General features: G+C 40.4%; 1 protein-coding gene across 2 annotated transcripts in view; it reads right to left on the bottom strand.

Moving 5' to 3' along the window:
- alk (ALK receptor tyrosine kinase) overlaps positions 1-16,968 on the bottom strand; it is a 375,499-nt gene that overhangs the window by 80,572 nt on the left and 277,959 nt on the right. For both annotated transcript variants that reach the window (XM_054795492.1, XM_054795494.1), the window contains exons 6-7: positions 9,100-9,231; positions 1,552-1,686 (exon numbers count right to left, since the gene is read on the bottom strand). In XM_054795492.1, coding sequence (XP_054651467.1) covers positions 1,552-1,686; positions 9,100-9,231 — 267 coding nt within the window. The remainder of the gene's footprint in view (positions 1-1,551; positions 1,687-9,099; positions 9,232-16,968) is intronic.

Consider the following 16,968-nt stretch of genomic DNA (forward strand, 5'->3'; position numbering starts at 1 on the left):
CCATGAAATCATTTTACCTTTATTTTCACAGCTATAGAAGGGGAATTAAATCATTGGCAAGTTGGCTCACCTTTGCTAATGTAGTAGCGCTTTGCCCCCTTTTATCCTCTCAGTATTGGTCTGTCTCTACAGTACAGGACTGTAGTTCTTGGCTAACTAACACAGTTGCGCCACAAGTTTCTGCTTTTCTTACTGATCATGGCGGCAAAATAACCCACAATGGCGTCAAAGAAAGTTGCAAGTAGCAGCACTTAGATAAAGAAGGTGAGAAACACCATTGAATAACGAAATAACTCATAGCAAAACCGGATGGTGGTGTCCGAGTGCCACATCAAAGTAAAAGTGACCTTAAATGTTCATTTACATTTGTCATTTATATGCATTTTGAATAGTTTTCTGCATGTAAAACTATAGTTGTAAAACAATTAAAGTGTTTTGAATTAACATTTTTGGCTGTCTGGAACAAATTAATTGCATTCGCTTTATTTCTTATGGGAAAAAGTGATTTGGTTAGAGTACGTTTCGGTTTGAGTCGGACCTACTGGAACGGTTAAATAATGCTAACCGAGGTTCCACTATATATATACTGTATATAACCAACCCCACCTGGTGATATGGCTGACAGTAATTTGGACATGCTTACAGCGGTGTGCATTTTGTAAATGCTCTACACATTACTTTTATTGGTATATCAATAAACATCCAATTTTTTGTATGTTGCCAGACAGCTGTTTGGTGCATTTGTCCTGCTCTTAGTTTATTTCCAAGGTAATCCTTGTCCGGGGGAACTGTGGTGTCGATTGCTTGAGCACAGTACACACCTCTAGTCGCTCTCGACAAGTTTCCATTCACAAATCCAGGTAAGACCAGGCACTTTTTCCAATAACCGGTCAGGCGGGTTGTGCCAAAAACGTAGTAAGAGTGATGTAAACCACTGCTGATTGCTCAATGGTTAAGAACCTTTGTCACGTGCTATACTGTAACATTAGCTCACCCTGATGATGTGCCTTCACTATTACTCCGCAGTCTCCATTTTGCCGAATCGGTTCGCTTCCTGGCTGTTGTCTGCTCTCATATAAAATTTGTTGACCTTACTTTAGCCAGAGATGTAAAGACAATAGAGCCTTTTCTCTGTTTGCAGGTCTTATTGTAGCTGTGCTATGGGTTTATTTTGAAAGGGTAAATCAACTGCCCAAACTGAAGCAAGTGGAGACAATTTAAGCTTAGGCAATCTTAGCCAGTCCATTGCAGTGAAAAAGTGTCAGCATTCAGGTCCGCTCAGATTCGCTGTTTACACGTGCTAGCAATGATCAGTCTGACTCACACAATATTTTGTTTTTCTTAGATTCCTTGAAAACATACTGAGTTTTTCTCGCTGCAATGATGTCACACTAATTGCACAGCATGTCTACACAATCTAGATAAGGGTTTAACTGTTCCAAACAATAGGGTGTCTCGCTGTACTTGATGGAGTCACGGCTTTACACTGCAACGCACTCAGAAAGCCCAAGACTTCACTTTATGATCTCTGGGGAGATGTGCAGGAGTCACCTGATGATGGGCAGCTCTGTCTAGAAGCCTTAGCTGAAGACTGGAGTCTTCTCCAAGAGACACCGTGGCCCATTACTGACTGCCAACTGCACTCGCCTTCTTCAAAAGAGCAGTAGCTGCCATTGAGGAAGCGGCCTGGAGAGAAACAGGAGAGAGCATATATCAGGGGAAGAGAGAGACGATAATTGGAGGTGGGCTGTGTGTAATGAGTGGACAGGGGCCGACCAGATGATGGGGAGGACGGAGGTACTGTCAATGAGAGAATAAGTACTAGGTACTAGGAATCAAGAAGGTGAGCCACAGTGAAGAAGAGATGGTGCAGCTAGACGTGCAGCGTAATGGTCCAAAAAGTCTCACTGTTTTGGTAAAATTTGAGGGGGATGGGGTGAGGCGGTCGGGGGGTAATACAGAGAGGAGTTTGATAGACTAGAAATAGAGACAGAAAATTGAAAAGGAGATAGGTAAGAGTGATGAGGGCGCATCGAGAGGAAATGAAAGCGCTCAGGTAGCGCTACCATGTGTTTTGGGCGTGAAAATCAAGTGAATGGCGTGAGCCTCAGAAGCATTTTGTCAGCTGACTACTTGTGATATTTTAGTGGCTTGAGCAGCCAATCAAACGCATCCCTCTGGAACCACCAGGGGAGGTGAATGTGTGGTCTGTCTCGCCTCATTTCCACAATGCCATCACGGAAAAGTGCAAACTGTCTCATTTCTAACAAGATTGTCCGTGTCACATTTGTCTCAGTAAATGACAGCAGAAATCAAATACTACAACCTATATAGGGAAAATATCATAAAAGCTACTGTCAAAGGTGTTTCTTTGATGGATTTTTTTTCATTTTACTACTTACATGCCACTTTTACGGACTATATTCAGATAACAGAGTGGGGAATTGAATGAATGGGGAGGTGGGTGGGGGGCTGATACAGACAAGGTGAGACACATAAAAATAGCCTATTTTTGACACAGATCGCCCCTCCCCCAAACCCTCCTGCTAGCTTGACATTGACGTTCTGCTCCAATTTGGGAATAACATTTGAATTTCAGTGCATTAGATTTAAATGCGTCCATGCTAAGTCACCTGGCAGCGGCAACTGTGCGAATGGCAACACACTTATGAGTATTAAGTATTAGAAGCTGGTTCTTGTGATATGAAGTTTTTATTTCCTTCCGTATAGTTCCATCTAATTTCATTGCACTTCATTTAGTTCACATGAAAACTAGCAGAGGGTTACTGCCAGCATCTAAATGTGATTGCAGAGTTTGTAACGCCATGACTATTTGAAATGACAACATCAGTCATTTCTTTTCATCAGTCATTTCTTTGGCCTCACATAACAAAATCACCTTCAACTCAGAATAAACTCCTCCTTCTTTCAAATGGAAGATCTTTGTATTTTCGAATGTAAGACACATGCTTGTGATATCCAAATATTCATCGAGAATATTCAGGTGGAAATGCAGTGTGAGAACGGTCTTAGTTCCCTCTTGCTTATAACATCACTTTCATTCCGAAACGTTTCACAGCCCCGTACCCCTTCAGACATATGACCTGAGGTCTACTGCATTCTTAAAAAACATAAGCCACAGTAAGCACACTATACAAATCTTAGTTTGACATATTTAATTCATGATTATATGATTATATAATTGTTGTTTTGGAAAAGGACATCTTTACAGGACAGCATGTCCTCCTTAATTGTCCCTTCATGAACGTATGCACATCGACTCATCCAGCTGTAGTGTGTAAAACTCACTGGCTTGTATGCGCCACAGTAGCGTAGTAGTAAAAATCTCCAGCCGTATTTTTCAACTGATGTACACTAGTCAGTGCATTCAGTTAGAAACAAATTACGGGAAAATGTAAATAAAAATGCACTCAGAAAATGTACTAATTAGTCACAGCACCATTTAAGAAGACCAGCTCTCATTTGGCATACAGTATACATGAAATCTTAAAGATTAAACACTGTTAACGCACATCATAATCATTAAACACAGCTATTTGTTCATACAACGTGCACAGAACAATGAACAACTTTGTGTCTGCCTCCTTTATTCTGCATTGTGCAGGCACCGTCCACATGATGGGGCTTTAAGCGCACTGCGTGGCTCTGTTAGGCTCTAGTGTAGTCGCGTGGTTTTTAATTTTCATTCGCATACCTCGACTGCAATTAAAGTACCCCTACACCAGGGGTTGGCAACCTTTACCATGAAAGGAGCCATTTTGCCTGCTCTTCCAGTAAAAAATAAAAAAAAAAATAAAATAAAATAAAATAAATATATATATATATATATATAAAATTTTACCTGTGACAACCACAGAATCCAGCTACCAGAAGTGCAGAATACATATGTAAGGCCTACTCTGAAATAACTTAAACACTGAACTATGAAGGATTTAACCATAAAAAGCCCATCCGAGTTCACATATCTGCATGTCAGTGCTGTCTGATCAATATCGTTTACATCCTAGGTTCCCAAAGTGGGATATGCGTACCCCTAGTGGTACGCAGATTGCCATAGGGGGTACATGAATAAAAATTAAAAATGACTTGACCACATTAGAGCTGAACACTGAGATTTACGTAATGCGTGCGAACGCCTCATGTGAACAGCTGGTAGTACAGTGCAGAAGAAAGGTGACAGCATGAAGTTGTTCATTGTTCTGTGTGCGTTAGATGAACAAATAAGGAGGTTTGATGGTGACGATGTGCATTAAAAGTGTTTCATTTTGAAGTTTTTTCAAGATCATTTATGTGCTAAATGAGTGCATTTTCTGAGCTGGATGAGCCTGTCATTTGTTTGTTGACTGGATGCACTGACTATGTTAGAAAGCCCCCGATTTTGCACGTGTCAGTAAATTTATGTTTCACGAATAGTGCGTCTTCTTCAGGCGTTGTGGTCACTTTGTTCAGCGATCCTTGAACACACCGTGTGTGATGCAGATTGAGACTTACGTGTATGACTTTCTCCGACGCTATCCTTCCTTTCACCTCGTCCTTGTTCACAAATGTTAATGCTGTGTGGAAATGCACGGAGGTGAGCTTTGATAATGTTAGCTCTTTGCTGCTGTGCATGTTTTGATAAAGTTTCACATCAGCACTGATAAACAGATAAGTAATCACCCTACAAATCTTTTAGAAATATTGAAGATAATTAATTGGTTAATTAATTATAAAGTAATTCCGGGTCAAAATTGTGTATTTTGCATCGTTACATTTTGAAAGTTTCACATGAGCACTGATAAATCATGCTATGTATCTTTTAGTCCAGACTGCTGTTGGCATGCTGCTGTTTGAATGGGTTGAATCTGAGTCACGATGGCTGTGGTTTAAGTCTGCATATGAATTTAATACCAAATTGAAGGTGAAAGTTCAACAATCACCATAAAGCAGTATCCCAAGTACAAAATTATATGCAACCAACAATAAAGCCTAATTCTCAAGGGCCGTGCGGGGATTGGAATATAAACGAAATCTTCAACATTAAAAACTTAAACTTACTTATGTGTTCATATGATGCACACAGAGCAATGAACAACTATGTGCTGTGTCTCCTTTCTGCTCTGTTCTTCTTGGGCCATGAGGCCATTTTTATTCACGTACCCCCAATGACAATTGGCGTGCCCCGGGAGGTACGCGTGCCCCACTTTGGGAACCTAGGCAACGTCACTTGATTCATCACAGGCAATTAAATATGCTTGTGCTGAATTGATGTCATCCATTTTCCTACTGGTGATGTTTGTTGCCACTCTGTTGGTCTTGTCCTTGACTGTCTTTGCAGAGAGAGGCTCAGTAGTTATTTCATGTTTTCTTTTTATGTAATTTCCTGTTTATTTTTTAAAAATTCAGATAAAACATGCTCTGATATTTTTCATGAACGATTCTTTCAGGTATTCTCCGTTTGTGAACGTCTCCCCCCTCCTTACGATCTCATGCGCAGCCACAACGCTAGCAACTGTAGTTGAATTTGGAGTGTTCATCCACTTCCTGAAAGTATGTTTGCTCTGCTCAACCTTCCGTAGTAGTTCCCAAATAACTCTCTTTTTTGCGCTCATCGGCAGTCGGGTACTTTTCAGAAAAAGCTGAGTGCTTGTTTTGAAAATGTCTTTCAAGGTTACATTTTCTATTTTTACTAATTTCTCGGCACATAGCCAGCATCATTGGCAGTAAAGGAAAAGGAATATTCCCATTCAGAATTCAACTCTCCGAAAAAAAATTTTTCGGGACATATTCACAGTTGTGGATAGCTTACTGCGGGGTTAGCACACTCACAAGACGTATCCTTTGTGTCTCACTGCACACACTGGCCGCCCTCCCCCTTCCCTTGCTCATCCAATAAGCAGTCAGAACACAGTGTAGATGCATTCACGGGCTTGCGGTGAGTTGGATATGTCAAACTCAACTGTCACTGCTGTTACTAAGGCAGCAGAAACATTATTACGTTTCCATGATGTAAAGCACGTAATAGCTGAGGTCAAAGTTCAGGTCAGAATGTGTACACTTTGTCAGCTCATTTCTTTAATTATTTTCAAAGCGTTGTGTCCTATTTCTTTTCACAGCCAATCCAATATACTTGCACAGGTCATAGTTGTCAATCTTTTTGGTTTTCAAATGTGTAATGCCTTTTCCTCATTGGTATTCTACATATTGTTGCAATACATTTTACTTAAACATAATAAACAATAAGGAGGAGTTAATCACCACGATCAGCGCCAGCTACTACAATGGAAAGGCAAAGCATCTGCTTCACTGAGTGTTAAGAAAGTCATATGTGCCAATGGAGGAAACTTGCAGATTACCACTTAAAATTTATGCTTGCATCCCCTTTGATGGAGGCAGTACTCCTCTGAAGTTGGAAGGAATATGTTGGAAACCAGTGGGGTGTTGGCAGAATTTAGATTGACAAAGATCAACCAGATGAAGCTTTGACTGAAAGAAAGCAGAATGCATTTATGCATAATGCTGCAGCGGCAGGGTAGTAGAGATAGAAAGGACAAAACTTTACTTCTACAAGTATGTTCATGTGTTCATGTTCAATTCTTTGCGATTGACATAGGCTATGATCATCCTTTTCCCTGTTAATTAGCCTCAGTGTAGCCTATGAAGGATTAAACTAGATACAATCAGGAACCACACAGATAGATCACAGTGAATAGGGTATCAGACAGTGATTCGCTTTGTGAGGAGTTGTGTTGAGTGATGGAGATGAAAATAAAATCCAATGCCTACGGTAGTGTAGCCGGCTGTGAGGGGCACATATGACAATGAACTTGAAATTAGTGGTGCTTGTCCTCATTCACAGAGGATAAAGGTTAATACTATTTTAAGAATAAATGGATAGGCAGAATGAATGCCATGAGTGACAGCAGACCTTCATGTGTTTGTGCTCCTCTCTAACATGGCAAGGGTAAAGGTGAGTGGAGATTTTGGAGAGAAAAACCTTATAGAGACATGCAATGATAAGCCTACAAGGCACTGTGGTTTGTGTCTTATCACACTCAAATTATAGTCTTTACATGTACACTCACCAGCCAAAACACACCAGCTGTACAGTGGAACCTTGGTTTGCATATGCCTCGGTTAGCGTGACTTTTGGTTAACATAAATTATATATGGCAACATTTTACCTCAGTTTGCAAACATTTTCTGGTTAGTGTACAATATGGCGTGCATCTTGTCGGGTTATTAATACACCGCGTGAGTCCAACTGTGTTGTTAATATATTTGGACCCCAAAACATCCTTGTTAGCATATATATATATATATATATATATATATATATATATAAGTTTCTTGTTGTTCTGGTTTCTCGACAATTCTTCCTGTGGTGGCTATTGTCATATCAATGTAATATAATGCAGCATTACTGACAGCTAGTGACCAGTGTAGAATACTATATATCATAATGTGTCTTTATTGCGTTTTCTGAATGGCTTATATTTTTGTATTTTAGTTCATTTAGCCATTTTATGCTTGAAAATGCTTAATTTTGGCCAAACATTAGTCAAATTTGGTTAAATATGCATATTTTTGGTCTAACAATAGGTTGTAGTCAACCACAAAACAGTGATAATTTATGAACTCATTCAGTACCAAAGATTTATTTATATTTTTATAAACCCGACCGCCCAATCCCAAAGACATTTTTATACGTCTTTTACGTTTTTTTGTGTGAGAGGCAAAAAGAGGTGATGACACAACTGCACACTAATAGATGTCACTGTCAGCTGTGCAAACCATAAAAACGGTCACAAAGTGGCAGGAGTGCATTTGATAAGAGCTTGGCATGGATCATTTGCATGTATTAACACACTCGACAGCAAGGAGGAAGTGGAAGAGCATGGAGGAGTATAGCGTGCAGAAGGTTATGGAAATTCTAACACATGCAAATGCACACACGTGTGCATGACCGCGTACAGACGCGTCCACACATGCACACACACAGTTTAGTTCCAAGTGTAAGAATTGTAAATAGCACATGGTGTATTCGGTTAGAGTATGCTTTGGTTTGAGTCGGGCCGTCTGGACCAGATCAATGACACTAACCAAGGTTCCACTGTATGTCTAATGAGATCCAGTACAAGCGCTATATGCAAGATTCTGCCTTGATAAATAATAACACTCAGACAACACTGCTTACAGTTTACAGTGGTGTAGAACTGCTCTATATTATTTTCATCATCTTATTTATCTACTTGCATAGCAAAATACGAAACCCCTCTCAGTATGATGCAGTGCACCACTAGAAAAGACAGTGGGACCTTTAAAGTCATACATTTAAGTCAGTGGTTCTCAAATTATTTTCTATCATGCCCCCACTGGGGGACAGAGATATTTTCGTGTCCCCCCGCCCCCGATTTGAAAAATGATTGAGAAATTGATAATATCTATTGTAGTAATTGTAGTCTACTGTACATACAGACTGAACTCAAAAGAGGAACCAGCAAAATGCAACAAAATGAAGAGCAGTGAAGCATACAATCAAATTCACGAGTCAAATCGCATGCTGTGTACGACAAATTCATACATGCCGGCAGGTCTGCACTAATACTGAAAGTCCTCGCTGCCTCTCACACTTCACCGTGCCCCCCAGGGGGAACCCGCCCCACTATTTGAGAAGCACTGATTTAAGTTCAACCAGCATTCTCTTGAAAACATGATTCAATAGTCAAACAAAAACATCATATGAGAAAGGTTCAACTGAAACAATAGTTTATTGCTTTTCCGATATTGGAGGGCCAGTGTTCCTAAAGACCTCGGAAAAAAAGCAGAAAACTGAAGGTGCAAAGAGACAGAAATAACAATCCAGGAATATGCGAAGGGTGAGGAATGCTTGCCAAGCATATCTGCACTCTGTTTTTTCTGCCTTTCTCTCCCTCTTTGTGAGAACAGCTTCTGTGTGACACTCAACTGTTCATCTCTTAGGCAGGAATCACTGGCTTCGTTAATGAAGCTGCCTCACAGCCAACGGACTTCTCAGCTCAGGCGTTACAATACAGAGATGAAGGTCAGACAGCAGACACGTGATCATAATGTACTCACGACATCGCTCGCCCTCGTCATCCCCAAGTGGACAGTCTGTAGTGAAGTCACACAGTTTGTCCAGTGGGATCCCAGGTCCTTGGTGACAGTGATATTGGCCCTTGAGTGTGATGGAAGGGCCTGGTGAGGAAGCTGGAAGAAAGTTACATGCAAGAAACATAACAGATTACTATTTTGTTGACAGTTATTGTTTATAATAAACCAAAATGTTACCACGGTGCAGTACAGATCTTAAAATGAAAGTATCATGGCAAAATGACATAACACAATGAACGAATAAACAATAGAGATAAAATCTTATTTTGAAATATAATTCCTTATTGTGTTCTGTGTTTTCTGTTCCCTGCAAGATTTACAATATATGTCAAACACCAAAATACAAATCAGCTGCTCAGGGTAACATATCTCACAAATGGAAGAAACTCTACAGTTCCGTTGCAGAAGTACATCAGTCAGTGACACAGGCTAATTTATGTCCTGGCTGCAAAGCATGCGTGAAATCCTGAGGCTGCGTTGTACGAAGATAAATAGCTTGCCTGGGTCTGCATAAGCATCTGGATTTGAGTACAGTATTCATCAGAAAAAAACCTGACCCAGATACTCTTGCAGGTAGCAAAATTGGAGCTCTCTTTCATTTCCGCAGTCTTGCACACACTCGATATTATCATTTTAAACAACTCAGTTGTATCCTGCTTCCATTTGCATATCATGCAAATCAGACAGGTGATATTTTCAGACCGTGGACATCTCCACCCCACTCACCAGAAGCTGATCACAGAAAAGAAACTAAAAAGAAATGTGAGGAAAAAAGATTTCACTTATGAACATCTTGATATTCCCCTCTCTCAAGTGGATAAAGACTGATTTTTATCATGAATGACAAGCTTGGCTTACTGAACAGTGTCCTTGATCTGTTCTGTGCAGATTTGCTTGCCATGCAGGCCGATGTGCATGTTGAATGTCTGATAAAGACTGCATCGATGACAGGAGGGATAATGTTGACACAGTTGTGGCTTCTGTGCCGATTCTCCAGACAGTGATAGAAAGTACACTGGATTCCCGCACATTTGCGATTCGGCATTCATGGTCCTGCAAATCCACAAATTTTTCGTCGAAACATTTCTTTTCTCTGAGAAAGAACTGATTGTGGATTTGAGGAACCACAGACTGGATACCACCCCCCATTAATGGCGAACATGTGGAGACTGTGATCACATTCAGGTTCCTGGGCACCCATATCTCCGACAGCCTCTCCTGGACACACAACATCACGGCCTTCGTGAAGACGGCCCAGCAAGGGGTCCACTTTGTCTGTGTCCTCAGGGAGAACAACCTGGACAGGAAACTGCTACTACTGCTGGCCTTCTGTCACTCCTCCGTGGAAAACGTGCTCACATACTGTGAGTGTGTGGTATGCTGGCTCCGCAGCTCAGAGCAGAAAGGAGGTGCAGAGAGTTACCAACACCGCCGAGAAAATCATCGGCTGCTTGCTGCCCTCCCTGGAAGACATACTGTATCCAGATCCTTGCTGGAGTACAACCAAAGCCATCACAGTAGACACATCCCACTGCGCCCCCCACTCGTTCGACCTGCTGCCCTCTGGAAGGCCTTTCAGGTCAATCAAGTCCCATACAAATAGAGTAACAGTTTCTCCCCTGGGCCATAAGAACTGCAAGCACAGGAACACACACCTTAATAAAGCTGCACTGCATTTCTCTAGTATCCTTTCTATCCCATGTACAGTATATTTATATTATATTTATACAGATACAGAGATACTAGCTTCATATTTATATTTGCATTATTTTTGTATGTCTATTTAAATATGCACAGTTTTACTTGTACATGTGTGTTTTTATTTATGTTTTTCATTTCCTAAAGTATTGTTTTTCTGTCTTATAAGTGTGTACTGCCGTGGAGGACTACCCCCCACAAACGTGTTGTTTCAAACCGCAATGACGATAAAGACTGTTGTACTCTATTCTATTCTAGCATCTGTTAGAAAGCCCGCAATTTGACATGTTTATGTCTTTATGCTTCACTGAATGTTTTTTGTCAAGCAGTGAGATTTTGCACTTTGTTCGTCAGTCCTTGAACGCACCATTGTATTGTTGTGTGCTGTTTGTTTGGCTAGCAAAGCACTTGCTAGCCAGGTAGACTCCAGTTTCATCTGTTCATCAATCATCGTACGTTATCATCCATTAATGGCAAGTACCTACTGTATACATTTTATTCTTTAAATGTGTTTCAGAAGTCTGAGGCATATTTTTGGTTCTTAAACATGGATTGTGTCACGAGTAAACAAGGACAATTAAAGAGGGAAGGAGAGGGTTCTGGAGATAAATCTGATGTAATATTTTCAACAGTCACATTTATTGCAAATGATGATCCAAAATCGGAAGAGAATGGATTTAGACATTTTATGGGTGTATCGCTTTATTGCGGTATTTCGCCATTCACTGCAAACGGCTAACTAAATGTGAATAGCCCCTCCTATTTCCAATCCAGATCATTTCTGGAAGGCCGTGATAAACACTGAGATTCATTTCAGTTTGAATATTCCCCGCACGTGGAGCTGTTGTAATTATTTACTATTGATCTTTTGACGCTACAGGTCGTCTTTGGGATACCAACAAGTTCCATTCTGATGACTGTGATATAAATTGAGTGTAAGTTGGAACTTACACCTGAATTAACTCCTAAGTCACTCACGCGTGTACAGAACACATGCAAGACATTAGATACAGTAATACAATTATTAAATGGAACTAATGAAAAAGACATAAAAACTGTGGTTACCATGCATACGGGGAGTGGCGTTGCAAGGGAGGGAGACACAGGGACAAGGAAAAGAGACAAGAGACACGGAGAAGGAAGCCTTAATAATGAGACCAGTACATTGCTTGGTTATCACTGTCCATTTCGTAGTAGAAGATCCTTTCAAATGTTCAAGAAGACATCTCTATCCTTGATGATGGTGGCATTTGAGCAGCTTGGACCGGGAATGCAGACACCGTTTGTGTCGCCACTTCTCCACTGAGCGTTTTGCAATGTCTAATTTCCCTTCACTTTTCACTTTCACATTCTGTTTCTTTCAGGCACTGCCACAACAACTGTTACATTAAGAAGAGTTCAAATAAACCGCTAACTGCAAAGAACATAACTAAGTATTTTTCCGTTGCTTGCACATAACCACTTCTCTTTTTCTTCTGTACAGTTTCAATCATTCATAGGAGTGTGTTCATAACCACAAAACGTCGTAACAAGCAATGTTTTAAAAAGAGGACCACCTGTAGATTATGCCCTTAATATTGGTAACCTTCATTAGGTTATCTGAGTGCATTCACTCATCACTGGTTTCTATCCAATTGTTTGTTTGAGTCTTAAATCAAACACCGTTTTTCTTCAGGAGAGGAGGAGTCTATTGGCAGACTCTGGAGCATCTCATTTGCATCTTAGCTGTTACCAGAGACAATGCTACGTCAACACATCACTAAATGTCAGTGTGTCCCAACAAACATTCTGGATGTTCCCTTTTATTTCAATACACAAACGGATGAAAGTGCAATCACAGTGCATTTGTTCTACCTGGCAAGGAATGGCGAGTATTCGTTGCATGAACCCTATGACCAATAATCAAGTAGTAGGATGGAGATACGTGTTTTTGCCCACGTTGAGACGGCACTACCAAAGCATTGTTATAAATATCGAAACTGGGAGCATGTTCCGTAAAATAAATTGTCTTTGTACAATGCACAAATCCTTGCTCTTTATGCAAATGTTTCCAAAAGGGACAAAGGGTGTAAAACCAATGTATCCCCAGGGATACCATTCAAGTTCTGTCAGTATTGTTTGTTTGTTTAGGACAGATTTTGCAATAAGGTCTTTTATAATGAATGGAATTTGATTACGCATGTGTACCTAAATAAGAGGCACTCTTTTTAAAATATCAGATATATTTACCACCCTAACTTAAAGCAGAAAGTTACACACATTGGCACAGAAAGAATAGTTTCTTTCTAAATATTATTCTATCTAGCATATATTTTCATGATGATGGTGTTCAAAGCAACATGATGGCTCTTTAAAGAATGAGCACAATCAACTGTATGGATTAGATAGAGGGGTGACATTTATTACTGGATAAAAAGACATCGCTGGGGCGCCATGTTTACTCTAACTCATGGTGTTAATATCTCAGTGAGTTTTCCCACTTCAAAATCCAAAAAGCACATTTGCCTGAGTAAATGACTTTGGCAATGAACGCCCCCCTTGGTTAGAACAGCTTTGTATGATGCAGCTCAGCTTTTACAAGTTTTGAATGGTAAAAAAAAAGCAATATGTAGTGACACTTGTCTGCAAAAATGATGCAGTTATGACCATCTGCATGGGTCTGGATGCATCCTGCGATGCGCGTTCTCTCCAGACATGAATTATGCATTCAGTGGGGTTTCTTTCAGTTTAATGCAGGTAAGACAATTCATCACGAGAAGGAAGAGTTATCCCCAAACCTAAGGGCAAGGTATGTTAATTCATCAATCTATATTAGTTCAGTGACATTTGAATATAACAACCAAATGCGGGAAGCTTTGAGTTCCTGGAGCAAGTAAGTTTGGCTTCACACGGCTGCTGAAATCCTGGCCTACCGCAGTCCTTAAATCACACATGTCAGATCGTGAGAACAAGCAGGTTGGCCGGGGCCCGGGTATGGGAATGAATTGTCTGTGGGAGTCAGGGTGTTTTGTTATCATTGTGCTCATGGGGTTGGTTTGGCGGTGTGAGGTGAATGATGTATGAGTGGAGAAGAGCAGGAAAGGAGACTTGAGGGCACGTTAGCTTCTCAACAGAGGCCAAAGTTCTGGTGGAATACAGAAAGACAGCTACCAATCATTGTCAATGTTTACAGCTGTTGACAACAATGACACGGATAGGTTGACTGAAGCCATTTGTGCAAACATTTTTGAAAATGTGCTGTATATCGTGTTGTATGCATATTTATATGTATTTCAGCTGTTTATCCACATGCAAACTGCGTTTCAAATTGCTGAAACCTTGTTTTGAAAAGTCGTAAGACGTAGCATTGCCACTGTTCAAATTTAATTTGTCTAGCAACATCATTGAAATAATCATTATTGGCCCATTTCAAAAAACAATTTAGAATGTTAGATCATGTTCTCTATAATGTTATGCCCATCCTTCAGCAATGATAAATGATTGTACTGATTTTAAACATACTTAACTCTCTAAACAACTTTTGATGCAGACTTCCTGGTGAGATGGAATTCAATAGTGTTTCTCATCATCTTTATCAAAGTGCTATCAGCTTGCAGAATCCACAATGAATTTCCGAAATCCGAAGTAGGATTCCTTATTTATAAATGAATATTTCGTAGTTAGAGCATAGAACACTCCCCTCCAAAAGATTGGGAACACCTGGTGGAAATAAGACATAACACAGACTCACGAGTTAGCATTGACAGCATATTTTGTGCGGTGGCTATCGTCTCATCAATGTAATGTTACTGACACATAGTGAGCAGTGTAAAATACTGTTTGTGCTTAAAGAGAGACTCATGATGCACACAATTGCTTTATTAACAAGCGGAGAATGCATATGCAGTGAACGTTCACACAGGAGCTGCTGTCGGACACAACTCACAGTAGTCAGTCTCAACCAAAGACGCTTCTCTCCACACTGCTAACACTCAGCTAAACATAGTCAACTCTAGCTTCCTGACATCACACATGTCACTGCCTAGCGGTCTGCTAACCAACAGCTGCTTGAGGTCCCTCGGTCCAATTACAAACTGTGGGATGATGGGGTTCTTTTCTGTAGCTGGTCCAGCGCTTTGACACGTCTTACCTGCTGAATTTTGGACCATCACAGACTTACATTTGTTTAAGGCAAAACTTAAGACTCATTTGTTCGGAACTGCATAAGAGCAATGTGACCCTTTATTTGTATTGTTTTTAATGCTTACATTTCATTTGTTTTATTATCGTCATCGTTATTTTTTGCCGTTTATCTTGCACTGTTGTCCAACACTTTGGTTTTGCTACAACTGGTGAAAGGGGCTATATAAGCAAAGCTTGATTGACTGACAAAACAGCATTCATTTTAAAGTTAATTACATTTTTGAAAAAACACAATGTTCAAACCGTGAAACCGTGGCAAAGGACAACTATACACACGATATACAGAACATTCACAGCACACCTTTACCTCACGACCAACTACCAGAATGCTTTTGTTGTGATAATGTTTTATTTCTCTGCAATAAAACAATAGAGGAGCTCCATTTAGTGCTCTGCTGCTAACTAACCTAGCTGCCCAGGGACTGCAGATTGAAAGTAGCTATAGCTAAAGCTGGTGTAAACCATCTGTCTTTCTCAATTGCCAGGCATATCTGGCACATTTTAAGGAAACATTCTTTTGAGGGAGGTCTTTATACAAATACTTATATTAGGGTGATGCGACAAATGCTGATGTTTGTTGTTTTTACTTTCCTCTTACGGCAGGAAGTGAATGTGAGAGACCTGCCTGATCAGCTCAGCTGAAGAAGAAAAGAGCAGGAGCACTCCAAGAGAATGCTGATGTGTATTTTGTTTGCCTTATGTTTTTGGAATTGATTTGTTTATTTTCAATCCAGTTTCCATGGATTGGTTTGTCAAAAGAACAAAACCGTCTTTGTGTTGCTACTTGACGACACTACAGACGATTCACTACACAGTCGCCATGCAAACGCTAACCTAATGTAATGCACTGAACCGCACCTGGTGGAAACGTGCCTCCAGTCAAGGTAATTACAGCTACCCATGGGCACCATCTGTTATTTTTTTGGGAGGGGAAAGAGGCAAGTGTCTATTTATGGAAAGGCGTTTATTGGTTCAGTTGGACAATGTAACTAATTAATCAATCTACAGGATGCAATTTAAGAAAATACAGTAGCAGTTAAATGCAATTAGCAACTAGGCAGACAAAAGACTATTAAGATGTATTGTTGGAGAGGCAGGCAGAGTACGATTTCTCATTTGCCATAGTATGAACCTGCTAAATGAATTCATTTTAAATTACAATCACAATATTTTAAATTAAATTACACAGCCGTGCAAATTATAAATATCAAGAAAGACCGAGCCAGAGACGCCAAATTATTTATGATACTGTATATCAGTGATGACTGCTCGCTGACTACAGGGGAAACGGAACTTCCCCTTTAAATTTAATAATATAATTGGTCAAATATACATTGTTAAACTTAAATTGGTAGACTTAAAAAACTGCAAGTGCACTAGAATGCGTTTAATTTCATGAGTACTGTATATTGAGTATTAATCTGCTGTTGAGTGAGTTTGCTCTCTGACACCATCTCTTTTCCCTCGGCAGGAGCATGGACGCGATAGTAAATCTCCATTGAAGCTGTAGCTTCAGCACATGGAAGCTCACAGCAAGAAAATAAGACCCTGACTGGATAAACTGGCAAAAAACATCACTTCCAAGGAAGCCAAGCTTCACTGGGGGTCGATGGAGCAGGGCGGTCCTTGATTTTGGCTGACAGCTGCCAGAGGAGTGAGCAGCTCCCCCCACCCCTCTGCCTGGGCCAATAGAACGAATTGGGCGTTAAGCAGTACCGTTATTCTGTACCTGGTATGGGTGGAATTTCCCCATACAACACAACGCACAACTTCGCTTTATGCACCCTCTTCTCCAGTCGATATCTAGCCATCTAGCTGTCAGATAGACGGCGCACACACTCAAAGTCCCGTTCAAGCTTGACCGAGCCGCCCGTAAAGGTGGTGGTGGCGTAGCAAGCGAATAACACAGGTGCGAGATGCGTTCACGGACATTGGGTCATTACACTATTTTTT

This window comes from Dunckerocampus dactyliophorus, chromosome 13, assembly GCF_027744805.1.
Source record: "Dunckerocampus dactyliophorus isolate RoL2022-P2 chromosome 13, RoL_Ddac_1.1, whole genome shotgun sequence".
NCBI classification, from domain to species: Eukaryota; Metazoa; Chordata; class Actinopteri; order Syngnathiformes; family Syngnathidae; genus Dunckerocampus; species Dunckerocampus dactyliophorus.